The sequence below is a fragment of the Rhyacophila brunnea genome, unplaced genomic scaffold (assembly GCF_057557595.1).
Source record: "Rhyacophila brunnea isolate RB1 unplaced genomic scaffold, BYU_Rbru_1.0 scaffold_14, whole genome shotgun sequence".
NCBI lineage: Eukaryota > Metazoa > Arthropoda > Insecta > Trichoptera > Rhyacophilidae > Rhyacophila > Rhyacophila brunnea.
In genome coordinates this window covers 29,173,548-29,190,402 of record NW_028232796.1, presented here as the reverse complement: position 1 = coordinate 29,190,402, position 16,855 = coordinate 29,173,548, and the positions used below count along the sequence as shown (strand labels likewise).

The 16,855-nt window shown below is 35.7% G+C and overlaps 1 protein-coding gene across 1 annotated transcript in view; it reads left to right on the top strand.

Moving 5' to 3' along the window:
• Nucleotides 1–9,825: 9,825 nt before the first annotated feature.
• Nucleotides 9,826–16,855, top strand: part of LOC147075840 (uncharacterized) — a 56,116-nt gene continuing 49,086 nt past the window's right edge. Inside the window, exon 1 of the mRNA XM_085942380.1 lies at nucleotides 9,826–10,450. Within this exon, the coding sequence (XP_085798506.1) occupies nucleotides 9,826–10,450 (625 nt within the window). The remainder of the gene's footprint in view (nucleotides 10,451–16,855) is intronic.

Sequence of the window (16,855 nt, the reverse complement as noted above, 5' to 3'; positions counted from 1 at the left end):
ATATTTAAGTCGGAAACTTTGCAATTTCTACAAGCTGAGGGAGGTCACGGGCTGAGTACAAAGTTTTGATACTCAATATTTTTTTATTATTATCTTACGTAATGAGAAGATCGACAATGTGTATTTATGTTTCATAATACATCGTAAGTGTTTTGAGTGTATTAGCGTAGTGTGGATTTTTTAAACCTGGGAGTTTTACCACTGTAATTGAGCTTCACAGCCTATTGTGGTGTTTAATAAAGAAACAGATATTTAAATATATATCACAGGAAGACAAGATGAGAAATAATACACAATTATTACAGATCATGGACTAGTAGCTATCGTATTCGGAAATTTGTTCGTAAACAGTTCACCGCAAGACACGTATTCGTGCGCCGCAGTACGTGAAACATGAGTTCGTGTAACATTTAATCAAATGACGAGTTCTTCGTTGAACATTTCACCGTGGAGTATATTTGTACGTATGCTATAAAACCTGGAGATGTCTTTACTAGGTTAAGTTAGGTTAGGTTAGGTTAGGTTAGGGTTAATCTAATTGGAACAGTACTATTTGCAAACTATCGCCGCATTTTGTAAGATACGTACAAATGTATTCCACGGTCAAATGTTCAACGAAGAACTCGTCATTTGATAAAATGTTATACGAACTCATGTTTCACGTACTGTGGCCCAGTATCCCACAATGAACTGCATACGTGCAACTTACATGTAGCCAGTAGCTATAGCTATAATCCCCACCTGCATCCATTTACGAGGAATGTAGCCATGCAACTGAATAGTTTATCTCGGATAGATGGTTGAAAGTCTATCATTTTTTTTTAATTCTTAGAGTGACTTAAGTAGGATGATACACGTATCTAATATCGGTAGAACGAATACCAAGTTCACATTTAGATAAATTAAATGTTTCGCATGGCAAAACTCATGCGATACTTGTAAGATATAGTGTCGCGATACAGAAGGCTGCCGGACTATATCCGGTATCGAAACAGCAAAGAGAGTATGGCAATTCACACCGGCGATAAATATTGTATGAGACGTCTCCATCAAGAGCAGGTATCATTTTTGCTTTCCCCTAATGTACTATAACGATTAGACCACAGAACAGATAATAAATAGAATACCGTTAGGCTATATTCAATCCGCATCTTGACGCAGGGTTTTGAATGTGTGAGTGTCCTACAAAAATGGAGCACGCATTATGCACGTGCAATAGTGTGTGTAATACACCAACATTAAATGAGCGTAAATGCATATATTATCGCCTTACCCGTTATGTATTTCAGTTCCCATTATTTCTAGTTCCCTATCTGTCTGTCATTTTTTTTAAAAAATGTTTTCTGATATTTTTTAAAACATTTTTGAAGTTATACTTCTTTTAGCGCGTTTGGAAAATCAGACCAGAGTGTATTTTTGGCGTGTGACATGTAACACATAATTTATTTTTTCACACAAAAATAAACGCACTCGATTGGATTCGAACCTCGAATTCGGTTATCAGCCAAACGCACTACCATTACCCCACAGTATGATACTCCAATCGTGACGATTATACAGTATAATATTATAGTTCAGATTTGTTCCATTGTCTAGGCAGCGAATTTTTATTATTGTCGGCCATTTGCAATTCCTTGCGTAAACAAACTATTAAAGTAAAAATAAAAACAACGATAAATAATAATATAATTTAGTAATATAAGTTAAAGTGTATAGAAATAAATCAACGGCGTTCCAATAAGCGGTCCTCTTTCTTGAGCGTGTAATTAAACAAGATAATCAAGAGTTAGTCAAAGAATATAGTTTATCACAAGTTTTGTTTTTGTTTTGTTACGCCAAAGAAGTATAACTTCTAACGCGCGTACACAAGTACACACACGATGTATCTATAGTCTATGACAAACACCATTTTTTTTTTTCATTTAAGTAATACAATGGTAAACGTATGCAAATGGCACAATATAAATTAAATAATTGTAAAGACAAGTAACAATTTTTATTATTAATAGGTAAGTATTATAAATGGGGTTTGCGTTCGTTTGACTTCAGGAGTAACAAGTAGATAAGAAAACGCACCAAGCAACCTCTCATCACGCTCAGAGTGAAGAAGCGACGTTAGACCTGGCTCGGCCATGTGCTGCAGATGCCAGAAGAGAACCTCAACCTAGCTTGCTTGTTCTTCAAGCCAACCTGCTTCCGGCGTTCTATCTCTATAATAGGAGGACGTCATATACTATAATATATATATTATATAATACGGTGGAGCTACGGGTTGCAGGTATGATCTGGAACGACGTAAGAAGACGACTGGCTAGCAACATTGATTTTTGTAGGCGCTGCCTGTCCATATGCTCTAGCCAAGGTGCGGATGTGGCCGAAGAAGAAGAAGATTATAAACTTTAAATATGTAACAAACATTATTTGAAAACACCACTGAGAAATATTTATATAACAACATAACCAATAGAAAAAATCTTTTTGAAAAAGCCCAGCAGGATTCGAACCTGTGTCTCTCGGTATTCGCGCCCATGTACATTGATCACTATACTATAGGAATCCTATCTAATTGCGACGAATTTTAACTAATGGTTTTAACAATACTCTCTGAAGCGCTTTCTAAATTGCGTTACTAATGGCAATCGGCTTTTGAATTTTAAATCGAGGTAAGTAATTTGGTTATATATTTCTCAGAAGTGTTTTCAAATTATGTATGTTCAATAAAAATAATGATACATTCTAAAGTCTTATGAATTATTCGTTTATAAAAAAATATAGGTATTTAAATAATATGTAATTTAATCGTTACGTTGATTCGTATGTTATTGACATGGCAATAATTTCGTATGGCGCCTTTATTAAATATAAACGTTGTTAATAAAACAATAGGATGTATTTTAATCAGTGACGCCCCTAGACAAAATGCCGCCCCTGGGCAGCGCCATAATGCCGCCTCATTTTTTTTATCACCCGTGCTCGTATCGTTTCTGGTCACCAAGAACGTTGTAGGGCGACAGAAGTAAACTAGATATCGCGAACCCGACAAAAAAATAAAGTTCTGTTAAACCTTTTGTGCTAATTAATACATTTTTTCGAATCAGTGAGCTGAATTATTGAAAGGGAAGATATTTTCGTTAAGTTATTTCTATATTATATACCAAACGATCCTCCTCTGTTTGCCGCTCTTCAAGTAACTGCCGCCCCCAAGCGACGCTCAATCAGTCTACCTCCACGGGGCGTCACTGATTTTAATACTATGTACTAGTTCTTTTTTACGTATGTATTTAATGGATATTTTCAATTCCATACACCATATTTGTTTTCATTTTTCGCTATCCGTTATACAACTGATACGCGACTAAATAGTGTTTAACAATCGTAATATTCCATGCATCAGGCTCTTAGCCATTGTGATTAATCTTATCATGTTTCAGCATCAAATATAATAAATTTATCTGTTGATTTTCATCTTATTTGTTAAGATGGTATATACTATCAATATACCCGTTAAATATTAATTTATTAATATTATATTCCAAGAGATTGTTATGCACAATTAATGGCCAAAGAAAGATGATCCAAATTGAGAATACTTCATCACTCCAGCGCCGTAAAGAAGAAGTGGGAGGCTCAGACGTTTCCTTGGCTTTACCTTCAGAAAAGGCGCAAAGTATAAATTTAATCTCATATATTTTCTTCGAAGCATAAACGGATTACGGCGAGAGAAACAGTCTAGCGCACCAGTACTTCTTTGAATCAAGAAACTCATTTTTGGTTCATCCACAAGACATGACATATTATTATTTATTTTCTATAACTGCCAAGACAAGACCACGCAAAAATCATAAAGTTTGGACTATTGTTATAATGCAATACACAGACGTAAATGGTAAGTATAAAAATATATACTTACTTAAAAAAAATACTCACAAAAAATTAACCTCAAATACTTAAAAACACTTTTAAAATTTATTTAATATTTACACAAGTTTCACTGCACAATGTGGGAATAATTAATTAATATTTAATATATATATATTTGTGTATATAGATAAGTATTGACAATTAATAAAATATAAATAAAATGTAATACATGAATTGCTTCACTATGGATTTTAACAATAACCACGTGTTATGAGTATCTTGCGTTTGTATACAACTGACTGATTCGCACATGCGCGTTGGGTATACCCCGATCACGTTCACGGCTAACTTCATCATGTCGCACTTTCGTAACGGTGTGCGCGCGCAGCTCTCAATGTTACCCTCTGCGAAACGCGCCAAAAGAAGTATAACTTCAATAATAGGTCCTCTGCAAGGCCTGAACAAAAACGAACCATAAGTGCGAATGAGAAAGCATTCCGCACGCTTATATCTCCGCAATATGCATTACAGCAGGGGTAGTCAACCTTTTTTTACCTACCGCTCACGTTTGTATCTATGTTAGCAGTAAAATTTTCTAACCGCCCACCGATTCCACAGTAATGGTGATTTAATAATAAATCTAACGTGAACTAAGCTTATGCGAGGGCGATACAAATAGTATATTTTTTGAAATTTAAATTGTCACGGGGAATTTCATGAAAACTTAATAAAAATATTTTTAAAACTCCTACCGCCCACCATTAGCTACTAGTAGGCTGTAGGGACCAGGTTGACTATCCCTGCGTTAGAGTGAGATAGAATATCTATGGCTGAACTAAATATTTTTTGGAAACGTCACCGGTAAATATTGATTTGAATGATTACATTCATTTGAAAACTTCGAGCACGTGTTACTGAATTTTATTGTTTTTGAGTTAAATATAAAGTTAGTGGTAATTATTTTTAGTTAGTAATTTAGTAGAAAATATTTTGAAATATGTTGCGTTTAAATTTGGTAGCTGTATTGAGAAGCCACATGATGGTTCTACTGTGCGTTAAATATACGAGAAACACGTCTTCATTTTGCCGAACAATAGCCACTCTCTTTATATTATTACTCTGAAGTCATATGCACCTATATTATTTATGGCATAGCCTAAAAATCTAACATCATCAAATCAGGATACATTTATTGTTTCACACATAGGGGTGGGACATTATAAAGGGCGGTGAATAAAGGAATGGATTCAAATATTTTGGCAAAAAAATAATCGAAGCGTAAAAAATCCTGACAATAATTATTGCTATATTCGGTATTGTAATACATAATGTAATGGCGGTTTATCGCTCAGGCAAAATTTTCACAAGGGTGCCTCCAAACCTGTCAGCGTCACAAACCTTCACGTACCTAAAATCACCATTGTTTCAAAGTATGTTTTGTGTAAATGAAAATGGTCTAATTCTTATTAAATTGTTGAGGTATATGTAAATTTAAAGATTTTTGGTTCATTTGTTTGTTTTAGATAGCGAAAAATAAATATCAAAATAGGAAGTTACCTACTACAGAACAGATTAATAAATATAATTCCGATAGGTTATACTACAATACACTATATTTTTAAGCAGGGTTTTTGAGTGTCCTATGAAAATGAAACACACATTATAGACGTGCACTAGTGTGTGTTGTAACCTTAAAATACACCAATATTGAACGAGCGTCAATGCATAAATCGAGAGCAGTTGTCAGAATGAAGGACAAGCTTATTCTTGACATATTGTGTTTAAGTTTATCCCATATTCTTCCGCACTCGAGATTGGTTGCCTGTTACTGCACACCCGTTAGGTATTTCAGTTCCCATTAATTCTGTATTCCCTGGTAGGTACTTAAAAAAATTGCAGACAATTCGAAATTAAAAATAAAAGGAGATGGCATTCTAAGAGGCCATCCATGGACTGAAACCGTATGCGGTTTAGATCCGTGTACCATACTAAACTTATGATTTTTGTTCATGAAAATATATTTGAGAGAAAAGATAAGCTTAGTATAGCACACGGTTCTAAACCGCATACGGTTTCAGTCCATGGATGGCCTACAAGTCTGCTTATGAATGGCACTTTGCTTAGGGAACAGAATGGACCTAATAGATTGATCACATGACTAACATAAATTATATTAAATTAAATTATGTCACAATATTTCATTTTACATGGACGCAACTTTATGCAAAAGAAAAACAAATCTTTTGGATAAGCCAGAGCTTCCGCTATCGACCCCTTGGTGGCGGGAGAGGGATAGAATGAAGTGTGAAGGGAAACGGAAAAGAAAAGAGAAAAAATCATTGTAGGGGTGGAAAAGTGACAAATGTTGTGCGAGGTAAATAAGTTACCTTAGAATAGGAAATGATAAAACTTACAAAACTTCAATAATATTATCATTTTGAAGGAAGGTAGCGTGAATATCGCCTGCACATTGCCTCATAGCACTATTTATATTCATTTAGTGCTTAAATTAAATAATGTCGATTTAGTAGCGGGTTTAGGGACTTAGAGGCACTGATATAATTTAATAAGTGTGTGGAAAAATAGATATTGCGGAAATTGTAATTGCAGTAAGCTATTTACTGATTTTGCCATAATTGGACACTACTGGAAATGGATATTAAGGAATTTATAATTGCGGTAAGTTATTTAATATAGCTGATCAATATTCTCACACAGATTGAGTTATTTATCCCCATAAGTGTATGACTGGTTTTAACTGATTCGAGGATCCCTTTAAATATTCTGACAAATAAAATCACTGCTATATCGACGACTCTAGGAATCAATTATTGTGTCTGGAACTGCGTGTTCAGTTCGCTGTGTACCGATAACAGGTGATGGTAGTATAGCATCGAGACCAAGTGATGGTGAAGAGTACTCAATGTAATAGAGGTCGCCAAGCAGATGAATGTAAATGGGCTAGACATGTCGCTTGACTGTATAACCGCTGGACAAATACCGTCATACAGTACTACTCAAGTGACACTAAGGCGCCGAGCATATACAATCGAGCGCGCGACGCGCTCACGCATTTCTTCAGTTTGGGCGATGAATCACCAAGGAATACAATAGAGCATACACAGCGTATGAAGAACATAACGCCTCGCGCGCCTTATATTTCAACGCACACAGGGTTCAGTGCGGCGTCTTTTGACGTCATAGCACGACAATAATATGAAAATACATTGGATGTGACCAGCGAACGGGGCGCGACGGTCTCTAATTTACTCGGCTGTTGTGAGCGTTGTCGTACAGGGGCGGCGGGCGCGAGGCGTCATCGATCGACGGGCGAAAAGCAATTATTTAATTACAGAGAAGTCATTGTTTTATTTTATTCCGTGTCATTATATTTCGCTGGTTGAACAATGTCGTCGTAAATATTTATTACAAGCCCCGAAATAATATAATATTTTTATTGCTTTGTTATGAGAGACGCTGTAAAAGTAATTGTTTTGTGCTCCATGTGCCGCTTATTACATAGGTGAAGGGTAATGCGCGGCGAGAGACGTGTGATTATGGTTATGAATAAACACTGCATGCGCGGACTTCACCCGCTCAACGCGTTCTGTGGGCATCATCGCTAACACTACGTCTTACGTGAGCGACGTCGGCGAAGCAATGAGTATAAACGTACAATTTACGCACTTTTACGAAATTTTCGCACGACTTCGCTCACGTAAAACGCCACGTAAACAACCTCAGAGATGACCAAAAATCCGCCGGATAAACGAACTCATAAAATTACGAGCTATCGAGGCTTTCATCCAGAAGTGGAAAATGAACCTCGGCTGATGTTTATTGATGATATAGTATAATATACTACATATTATGCATTCAAAACAAAATAATATTTACTCATTGATGTTGAATGAATGAATAATGACTCCCATACACAGTGTCCTATTGATTTTGTGGTCCCTCGGAAAATCGTAATAATGACAATCACTCGCAAAGTCAAGGATAAACGTCAAAATGGTCCCAGAGGATTCGCGATGTTAACACGTACACCCCTACACTCGTTGTGTACGCCTCGTTGTAGATCTTTTGTGCGGGGTTTAACGTAATTGAGTGTAAAACGAGAACTACTCGAAATATAATATGCATTTGTAAGGTAGTGGAGTGGTATGATTCTCACTTTATTAAAAAAAACAATAGTGTACTGACATTTAAATAATTACAAGATAAAAATAACTTTTTATATACTTACCACGTTTTTAAATTTTCTGTTGAATCATATAAACTTGACAATTCTATGTATTAATAAAAACTTTTTATTTTACTGTTGATAGAAATACTGAATAAATGTTATAGAATATAGAAATGTCATTTTGACATTTCATATTGATTTCCATAGTAACGCACGTATATATTAATAATTTAGTTGCTAGGACTCCCTTAGCAACCGACAATAATAACTTTCCATACTTCAATTCTGCTTAAAAATCGCTAAAAGTATTAAAAGAATGCATTGTCGTCATGTTCTGATATATTCTAAAAGTTTCAAATGTCTAACTAGTCGGGAAGTTAGTTAAAAATCTTCAATCGTCCAATACAAATCTTGGACAAACAAGAAAAAAAATGTACTTACTGGATACACAAGAAAATATCTGTACCGGAAAAACAAAAATACAAACTAATAAAAACGTGGTAAAATGGATGAAAATAATACATTTATACAGCGGCGATTTTCTATGACGCAGATGACGCAATCGATTCGTCAGAGAATTTAAAAAGGGGCCTCGAAACAGTTTAAATTAATTGTACAATTATTAAATCATATCAAAATCTTAAATGACATTTCATGTGCCTCCATGTTACTAAACGCGATATCTATTGCACTATTAATTATACGTTCACTAAAGCATAACCTTAAAATTATTATTTTTTATAAATTGCTTATGTTATTATGCCTAATATTTTCGAAAACGTATGTATTTTATTACCACGTTTTTCTTTGCTTGTATTCTTGTTTGTCCGGTGGTTGTTTATCCAGTACAAATCTTGCAATCGATTTTTAACTAACTTCCCGACTAGCTAGACATTTTAAACTTTTATAATATATCAGAACACGATGCAAATACATTCTTTTAATACTTTTAGCCATCTTTAAGTAGAATTGAATTCATTTTCAGTTAATTCTGTTTTGTATGAAAAGTTATTTCGGAAGAAATCCGTAATCCAATCGACTGTTATTGGTTGCAATGAGGGTAGTCCTAGCAACTAAATTAATAATATATACGTGCGTTACTATGGAAATCAAAATGACATTTCAGTATTCTGTATTAGTTTGTTTGTTTGTTGCAAAATAGCAAAAAAATGATTTTTTGACAATTGCCTTATTTGTCCTAAATTATTAATACATAAAATTGTCAAGTTTATATGATTCAATAGAAAATTTAAAAACGTGGTGTATAAAAAGTTCTTTTTATCTTGTAATTATTTTCTTTTCCATTCGCAAGAGTTTTCCATAAAATATAATTAAATAAACACACCCAAAAATAACGCCATTCTAAACTCGACTTTTATACAATCCGGAGCTAGGATGGAACCAGTTATTCAACCTACTAGTAAGTATCAAGTCATACTACTTATCAAATATCTAAATAAACGCTTAAAAATACGCAAAAAAAAAAAAAAAAAACAGGGGGGAAAGACAGAAGAAAATAATTACAATAATATCGTATAAACCCACGACGGCTCGGCACGACGGCGTCATGGGTCCTCGGTTCGAATCCTGGGTCTGGCTTTTCAATTTGTGTATGAGTTAGAATACGGACCTAATAGGTTGAGCAAGTGGCTGACATCCATTTCTCGTAAAAACAAAATCTGTTAATACAAACCTCACTTGACAAACTAAATTGGTCAAAGCATGCGGACAGCATCTGCAAAAGAGCCGCGGTGACTTCGCTCAAACTAGCAAGAATGGCCAAACCCACATGGGGTGTATCTTCTGAAGCTCTTCGAACTCTTCGAACTTGTGCTATTGAGCCTATGATCACGTATGCGGCCAGCATATGGCATGAAGCTGCCAAACGGAAAAACATAGCAAAAAAACTCAATACGGTTCAGCGAGCACTAGCGATACGAATATGCAGAGCTTACCGAACGGCTTCGCTCAATTCAACGCAAGCTCTAGCAGGACGTATGCCTCTAGATTTACGTTTAAAACAAATCGCTCTCATTTACAGAGCTAAGAAGGGCGAGGAGGGCCTCGCAGGTTTTCTGCCTGACGACAGGCTTTACGAAAAACCGGTGGACTATAGAAGGCTGCCACACCCGGCTAGACTATTTTCTGAAGTGGTTTCTTATCCTGCAACGTTGGAAAGCAACGAATGCAATAACATGCCGATTTTCACGGATGGGAGCAAAATTGATGGCGGTACTGGTGCAGGGTTTGTGGCATACATTAATGGCGGTGAGATAGCGGCTCGTAAGTACCGCCTTGCCAGCTATTGTACGGTAATGCAGGCCGAACTCTATGCCATCCGATGCGCTCTGGAGTGGGCAGGCTCAGATCCAATTCAGCGAAAGCTCACCGAAAACCATAGTATTTGTATTTATTCGGACTCCAAAAGCTCAATCCAAGCAATTGGAAATCCGTTGTCTACTAATCCGATTGTCTTTTCTATTCACAGCGAGTCCGCTCTACTGAGACGGCGCCACCCCGAGGTGCACTTCAAGTGGATAAGGGGACACACCGGGATAGAAGGAAATGAAAGAGCTGACAAATTGGCTCGGCATGGTGCCTCTGAACCCAAGACCGCGGTAGCTTATGACAAATTTCCTCTGAGCTACGCGAAAATTACAATTTCAGACATGGTGAAAAACGAATGGAACTCACGATACATAAACTCATCGACAGGGGAGTTGACCCGAAAGTTTTTACCTTCAATTTTAGCAGCACGAGACGTCAGGGTGCATAAGGGACTGTGTTTTGAGATGACTCAGATTCTTACAGGTCACGGAGTCATGCGAGCATACCTGCACCGGTTTAAAATAACATCTGATGGAAAGTGTCCATGCGACGACGGAAGCGACCAGGACGTCTTACATTTACTCCTAGATTGTCAAATCTTTAGCAAGGAGCGGCACAACCTGAACTTTTTATTACAGATGGCAGATGCGGACATTCGAGACCTTCCGGGGACCATGGCAAACGAGGCCGGAAGAGATGCCCTTTTTAATTTCTGTATTGATGTAATAAAAAGAATAAAAATAATAAATGGTGACATGTAAAGATGATTCATGCCTTTCAGATCCAGTGACTGCAATCATATAAGATAGGATAAGTATATACTTAGAACATTAGTCCAATGCGACATTTCTTTTACCACGGGAAAAAACTCGACTACAAATCGCAGTCCTCAGTTCCCAATGAATATGACAAAATATTCATCAGAATCACCTCCGCCTTGCGCTACTAAGAATTTTCCAGGGTTTTTGCAAGGCGGTATCATAGGCCCTGGCCGAATTCAAATCAGCAATACCCGATGCGGGTAGAAGAACAGTTTTCAATAAGGCATATTCTCTCAGCCGGCACAATTTTCATTTGACTAGCATCAAGTAGAGTAGTTTGCGTGCCAAAGTCCTTAAGAAACCTCGATAGTAAATGCGAGGTATCCATAAAGGCATCTAGAAAAAAAAAAAAAAAAAAAAAATACAAACCTCACTTCTATGGAGGCCCGTATGATCTTATTAGGATCGGACATGGTATACAAAAAATATATGTTTATATAAAATTCTGATAGGTGCTCGTAAGTATCAAGGTGTAGGTAGCTATAGAATATCTGACAATAGTGTCAGCGTTATAATAAGATATTTGATACCAATCAATACCAAATTATTGTTTTAGTAGTCAACATTTTTATACCTTCCGCCCACTTTTGTATCTCTGTCAGTAGTAAATTTTTCTAACCGCCCACCGGTTCCACAGTAATGGTGATTAATTATTATTATAAAGTAGGGAAGAAACTTTACTTTATAAAATTTATAAAGCAGATTTATAGCAAGTTACAGCATATAATAATAATTATCAAATACTTTATGTCAGACTTTCACTAAGTAAATCTTTATAAAACAACTTACTGTAGTAAAATCTATCTTTTTATTAATACTTTCCATACATATATGCAAGAAATCTGTTTAAATTACATGCCAGGGCGATACAAATAGTGTATTTTCTGAAATTTAAATTGTCACGGGGAATTTTATGTAAACATAATGAAATTGTTTTAAAACCCCTACCGCCCACTATGAAAGCTGGAACCCCCACTAGTGGGCGGTAGGGACTGGGTTGACTATCCGTGGCCTAAATGGTCTACGAAGAACGCGTCATGTTTTGATCTCAGTGCTGTACACCCATCTCTTTCCTCACAGTGTACAGGGATACGTACAATAATTAACAGCTTGCCTCATGTTGTACATAATATGTTGTGTTGGAACTAGTGTGTGGAGACTGGGATTGAAATACGTAATACCCAATATCAATGATGCTTAGTTGGTGGTTTCCAACAATTCCTTACGCTCTTAGAAATAATATTGATAAAAGAGGACGAAGTCTGTAAATACAGTATAGACGTACAGAATAAAATTCAAAGGTTTCCAAAGATTTGGGAATTCATAATATTATTATTTTAACGGAGAAGAAACTTCTATAACATCGAGGACGCATTTTGATAGACATCGCCAAGTTGTGTGTGTATGTATGTTTATAAAGTGGAAGGTTACGTCATGTAAATTGTACGTAAAACATTCCACCGTAACAAAGCTCGTCGTGAGCTCTCTATCGGAAAGAGATGACCGTTTACTATACAGTTTCAAATTTTATTAGATTCAATATGATTCAATCCGATTTTGGCAAAATTCATGAATTATTCAATAATGAAAACCTAACTAACCTAACCTAATCTAACAAATAATACAGTGTACCTATCGGCTATATTCAAAAATTGTTTGCCACTGGTTTCATGTAAACCGACAAGAACCGTGTTTTATTTAGATATGAAATGTCATAATATAATAATGTCAGTACCAACGAATAAAAAAAGAAGGGAAGGAACATACTGATTCATTGCAGCATTTTGAAAAGCGACGATTTTGCGTAAACACATTCTAACTCTTTAAAAGTTTCACTATTTTAATAATAAAGATTGTACTCATATGTCTTATAGGTATATGCTATTCTTGCAAAAACATCAGAAAATACATGAATTTTAAGTTTATAACAATATTGGCACAAATTTGGTAAAACACTGGTAATTTTGACGACCTCCGAACTCTTCGAAAACGTAACCTCTCCCTCACCCTTCTCACTTTTCGGACCCCTTCATATATTCGCAGCATCGCTTCCGAACAAAAGGCCATTAGCGGCGCGTCATGGTTATTCCCAGATTGATTAGTTTATGTGACAGTACAATGATATTTTATCGACACGCCGCCCCTGGTTTGCCACATTGTACGCATCAACTGCTATCAATCTGGATTACAATAATAATTAGGGAATCATTTAAGAAAAAGAAGAGCTTTAAGAAATGCAATTCTTTAATATGATGATATCACATTACAAATGGCAATGGACATGCCAATAAGCCAAGATGACTTATACACTATCAAGTACATAAAAACTTCATACATCGGCCATATTTTCTGCAGGCAGTTGCTGGAATAATGCAGATAAAGGTAGAAAGCAACATAAGTGTAGATAGAGGAAAATTTTCATGATTAGGTACTCAACCTACGTAAGCGGATCAATGTTCATGTCGATACGGATCTGATACGACCGACACAGGATAAGATCTAATTTGTAACTTTGGTTATATATGTTCTTCTCTCCCATGGCTCTTAACTTGAGGTCATCTAAATTCAGTTAAAACACACTTGAGTGCATGGTGACCTCAGTTTGACCTGAGATATTCCCAGTCATAAAAATACTGGTACGACTAAACGTAGGGTCCCAGTGAACGCCTGATTTAGAGCGGGGCAGTTGTGGTTTAGTGGTGTCGTTAACTTCAATGACCTAGGAGGTGTTCTGAAAAAGTTGATCGCCACCCTTCGATATGAGACGGCACCAAAATAAGAAAAATATACCTACAATAATGTTGCCATTTTGTTTACAAGAAAATATTACGTATTTTGGTTAGCATCCGTCCTAGTATACTAGTTATTTATCCCGCTCTGTTAAACAATGCTGGTAGCCGAAAGGTAAAGCATTAAATTTAATGGGACTGCGGAAATTATGCTTGCAATGAACATGATATATTTATATAGTACCTATCTAACTTATACTGTAGCGCTCGAAAAAGAAGAGTTTATGAACCGGAGTGCTTGAAAGTTTTTCGAAAATATAAGTGTGCGAGTTTTTTTTTGTTATGCCTATACCTTATATACTTACCAAATTACCTTAGAATCTTTGATTGACAAATGTAATAATAGAATATGCACTACTACTAAACTGTGAACTTACATGCTCCGCCCATTTTTAACCGCACTCCCATTATAAACTAACCAACTCCTCCCATTTAGTAGAAAACAGCGCCTAGAAACGTAGCCAAAAAGTTGTTGCAGAAGAGTACTAAAGATTTGAACAGGGAATGTTTTTTTAGCCCCGCAGATGAATAAAAACTATTTTTTTTATGAAATATGTTGTCAGAAATGATATTTTTTTTTTAACTTTATCTGCCACACGAAAGCGGGGTGTGGTTTGTGTGCCCTCGTGAGAGGTCACTGTCTTGTATTTATAAATAATGTATTATTTCAGATAGTTTGATTAGTTAAATTACTAATATAATACAATATCCACAGACATTGAAGATGTCAAAAGGTGAATCCTGAAATACTAAGCCCAAACTCTCACTGATCATAATAATAATGTCATATTAAGATCCCATAAAAACTTTATAATAAAACAACACAAAATCATATTAGTATTTGTAGTAATATGTGTACGACATCTCAAGTTTTTTATTAAACTTTGTTTTTTTTCGACCATGTCCGATCCTGATAGGATCATATGGGCCTCCACAGAGTGGAGGTTTGTATTGACAGATTTTTTGTTTTTTTACGGGAAATGGATGTCAGCCACTTACTCAACCTATTAGGTCCATACCCTGACACACACAAATTTAAAAAAAACAATATGTGTACTTGCCAGACCCAGGATTCGAACCTGGGACCCACGGCTGTATAGTCCAACGCTTAAGCCGCGCGGCCACCGTGGGTGTTTTTAAAAAAACTAAATAACTTTTATAAAACATATAAATTACATAACGTAATGATTGTCATAATAAAGCCATTTTCTCTCCACGAGATGGAACGGTAGTCTCGTGGGTTTCACGAACGCAAGTTGAGCTCCGGTGCGTTCCAGTCCATTTCGAGTGCTGCTACACTGACAAAAAATGTGTGCCGTTGCGTTACGGTTTTTCAATGTAGATCCTACCAACAGTGACGTTCCTAGACAAAATGCCACCCCTTGGAAGCGCCATAATGCCGCCCCATTTTTTATAAGTACAATATTTTTTATCATTCGTGCTAGTGTCATTTCTGGTCACCAAGGACGTCTAATGACAACGGAAGTAAACAAGACTTCGCGAATCCGACAAAAAATTACAGACCTGTTTAACCTTTTATGTTAATTAATACATTTTTTTTCCAACCAGTGAGCTGATTTTTTAAAGGAAATATATTTTCTTTATTAAGTACACAGTTTAGGTACGAGTAGCTATTTCTATATATACCAAATAATTCTCCTCGATTTGCCGCCCTTCGAGTAACTGCCGCCCCCAAGCGACGCTCAATCTGCCTACCCCTACGGGACGTCACTGCCTACCAATGAACGTATTCTACGTTAAAACGACATAAAACCTTCATAAATATGGACACAAATCAAAGACTGGTGTGTAAGATGTCGTGGTTTGCATTCCTCAGTAAAAGTTGATAGACACAGAACAATAAGTAATACATTATAATATGGGTTATTTGGCAGCAGTTTTGTGGTTTTTCGCATTAGCTCCTAAGTAAGTAAGAGTCGTAATAATACTCGTATTATATACTTATTACAATAAATGCTATCTTATTACGGCAAACAGTGCTCTTGTCAATTTGTAATAAAATTCAAATGTGCGGTCGTAAAAAAATATGATATTATCGTTCAATGGTATTTTGAGATCACTTTGAAATTTTCAGAAGCGAATCGCAGTGCACAATGTGCAGTATTACATAGTTATAGGTATATGTAAATTATTACGCGAAGGCGGTTCAATTTTAAAATATAGATTTATTATTGAAAAACATCTTTAAAATCCAAAGGATTCTGTCAATGTAGTATTCCAATTGAGCCACATGCGTCCAGCCAAATTGCGACAAAATTAGATTCATTTAATTTATTTATATATTACATATCCTTATGATAATGATAATAAAATGAATTTTCCGACTTGTTTTCTTCTGGGTATGCTATCGATGCAATCCTTGTCCACCAGTAGAGTGATTGCTCTTTTAAAGCATTTTTTTTTACTTCTTCGTGGGTTCATTTACAATCCGTATAATATATTGGCATATATTAATTTTCATGTTCCCACCAATATTACTCTTCTATGGTCTTCATGATACCTCGTCGAAGAACAGATGTTATGTTTCATGATGCTGTGTATCGTGCGATTAACTTATTTGATGGCACCATAAAGGTTTATTTGTTTTTTATTAACTATATAATGTTTGCGGACGTGTTAAATAGGTTCAATTTATAATTGTATATTATCATGTTTCTTTAATATTATATAAACACATGCTGTATTTTCTACTTTCTTGTTATATTAGTTGTTATTTGTAATTAAGACATTTTTATAATTTTGTATTTATTATGTATTATGGCGCATTGGCCAATCGCTGTAATGCCGTAATACTCTTTTTCTAAATAAATAATATATATAATATGGCTGGTTCACAATAATTATGG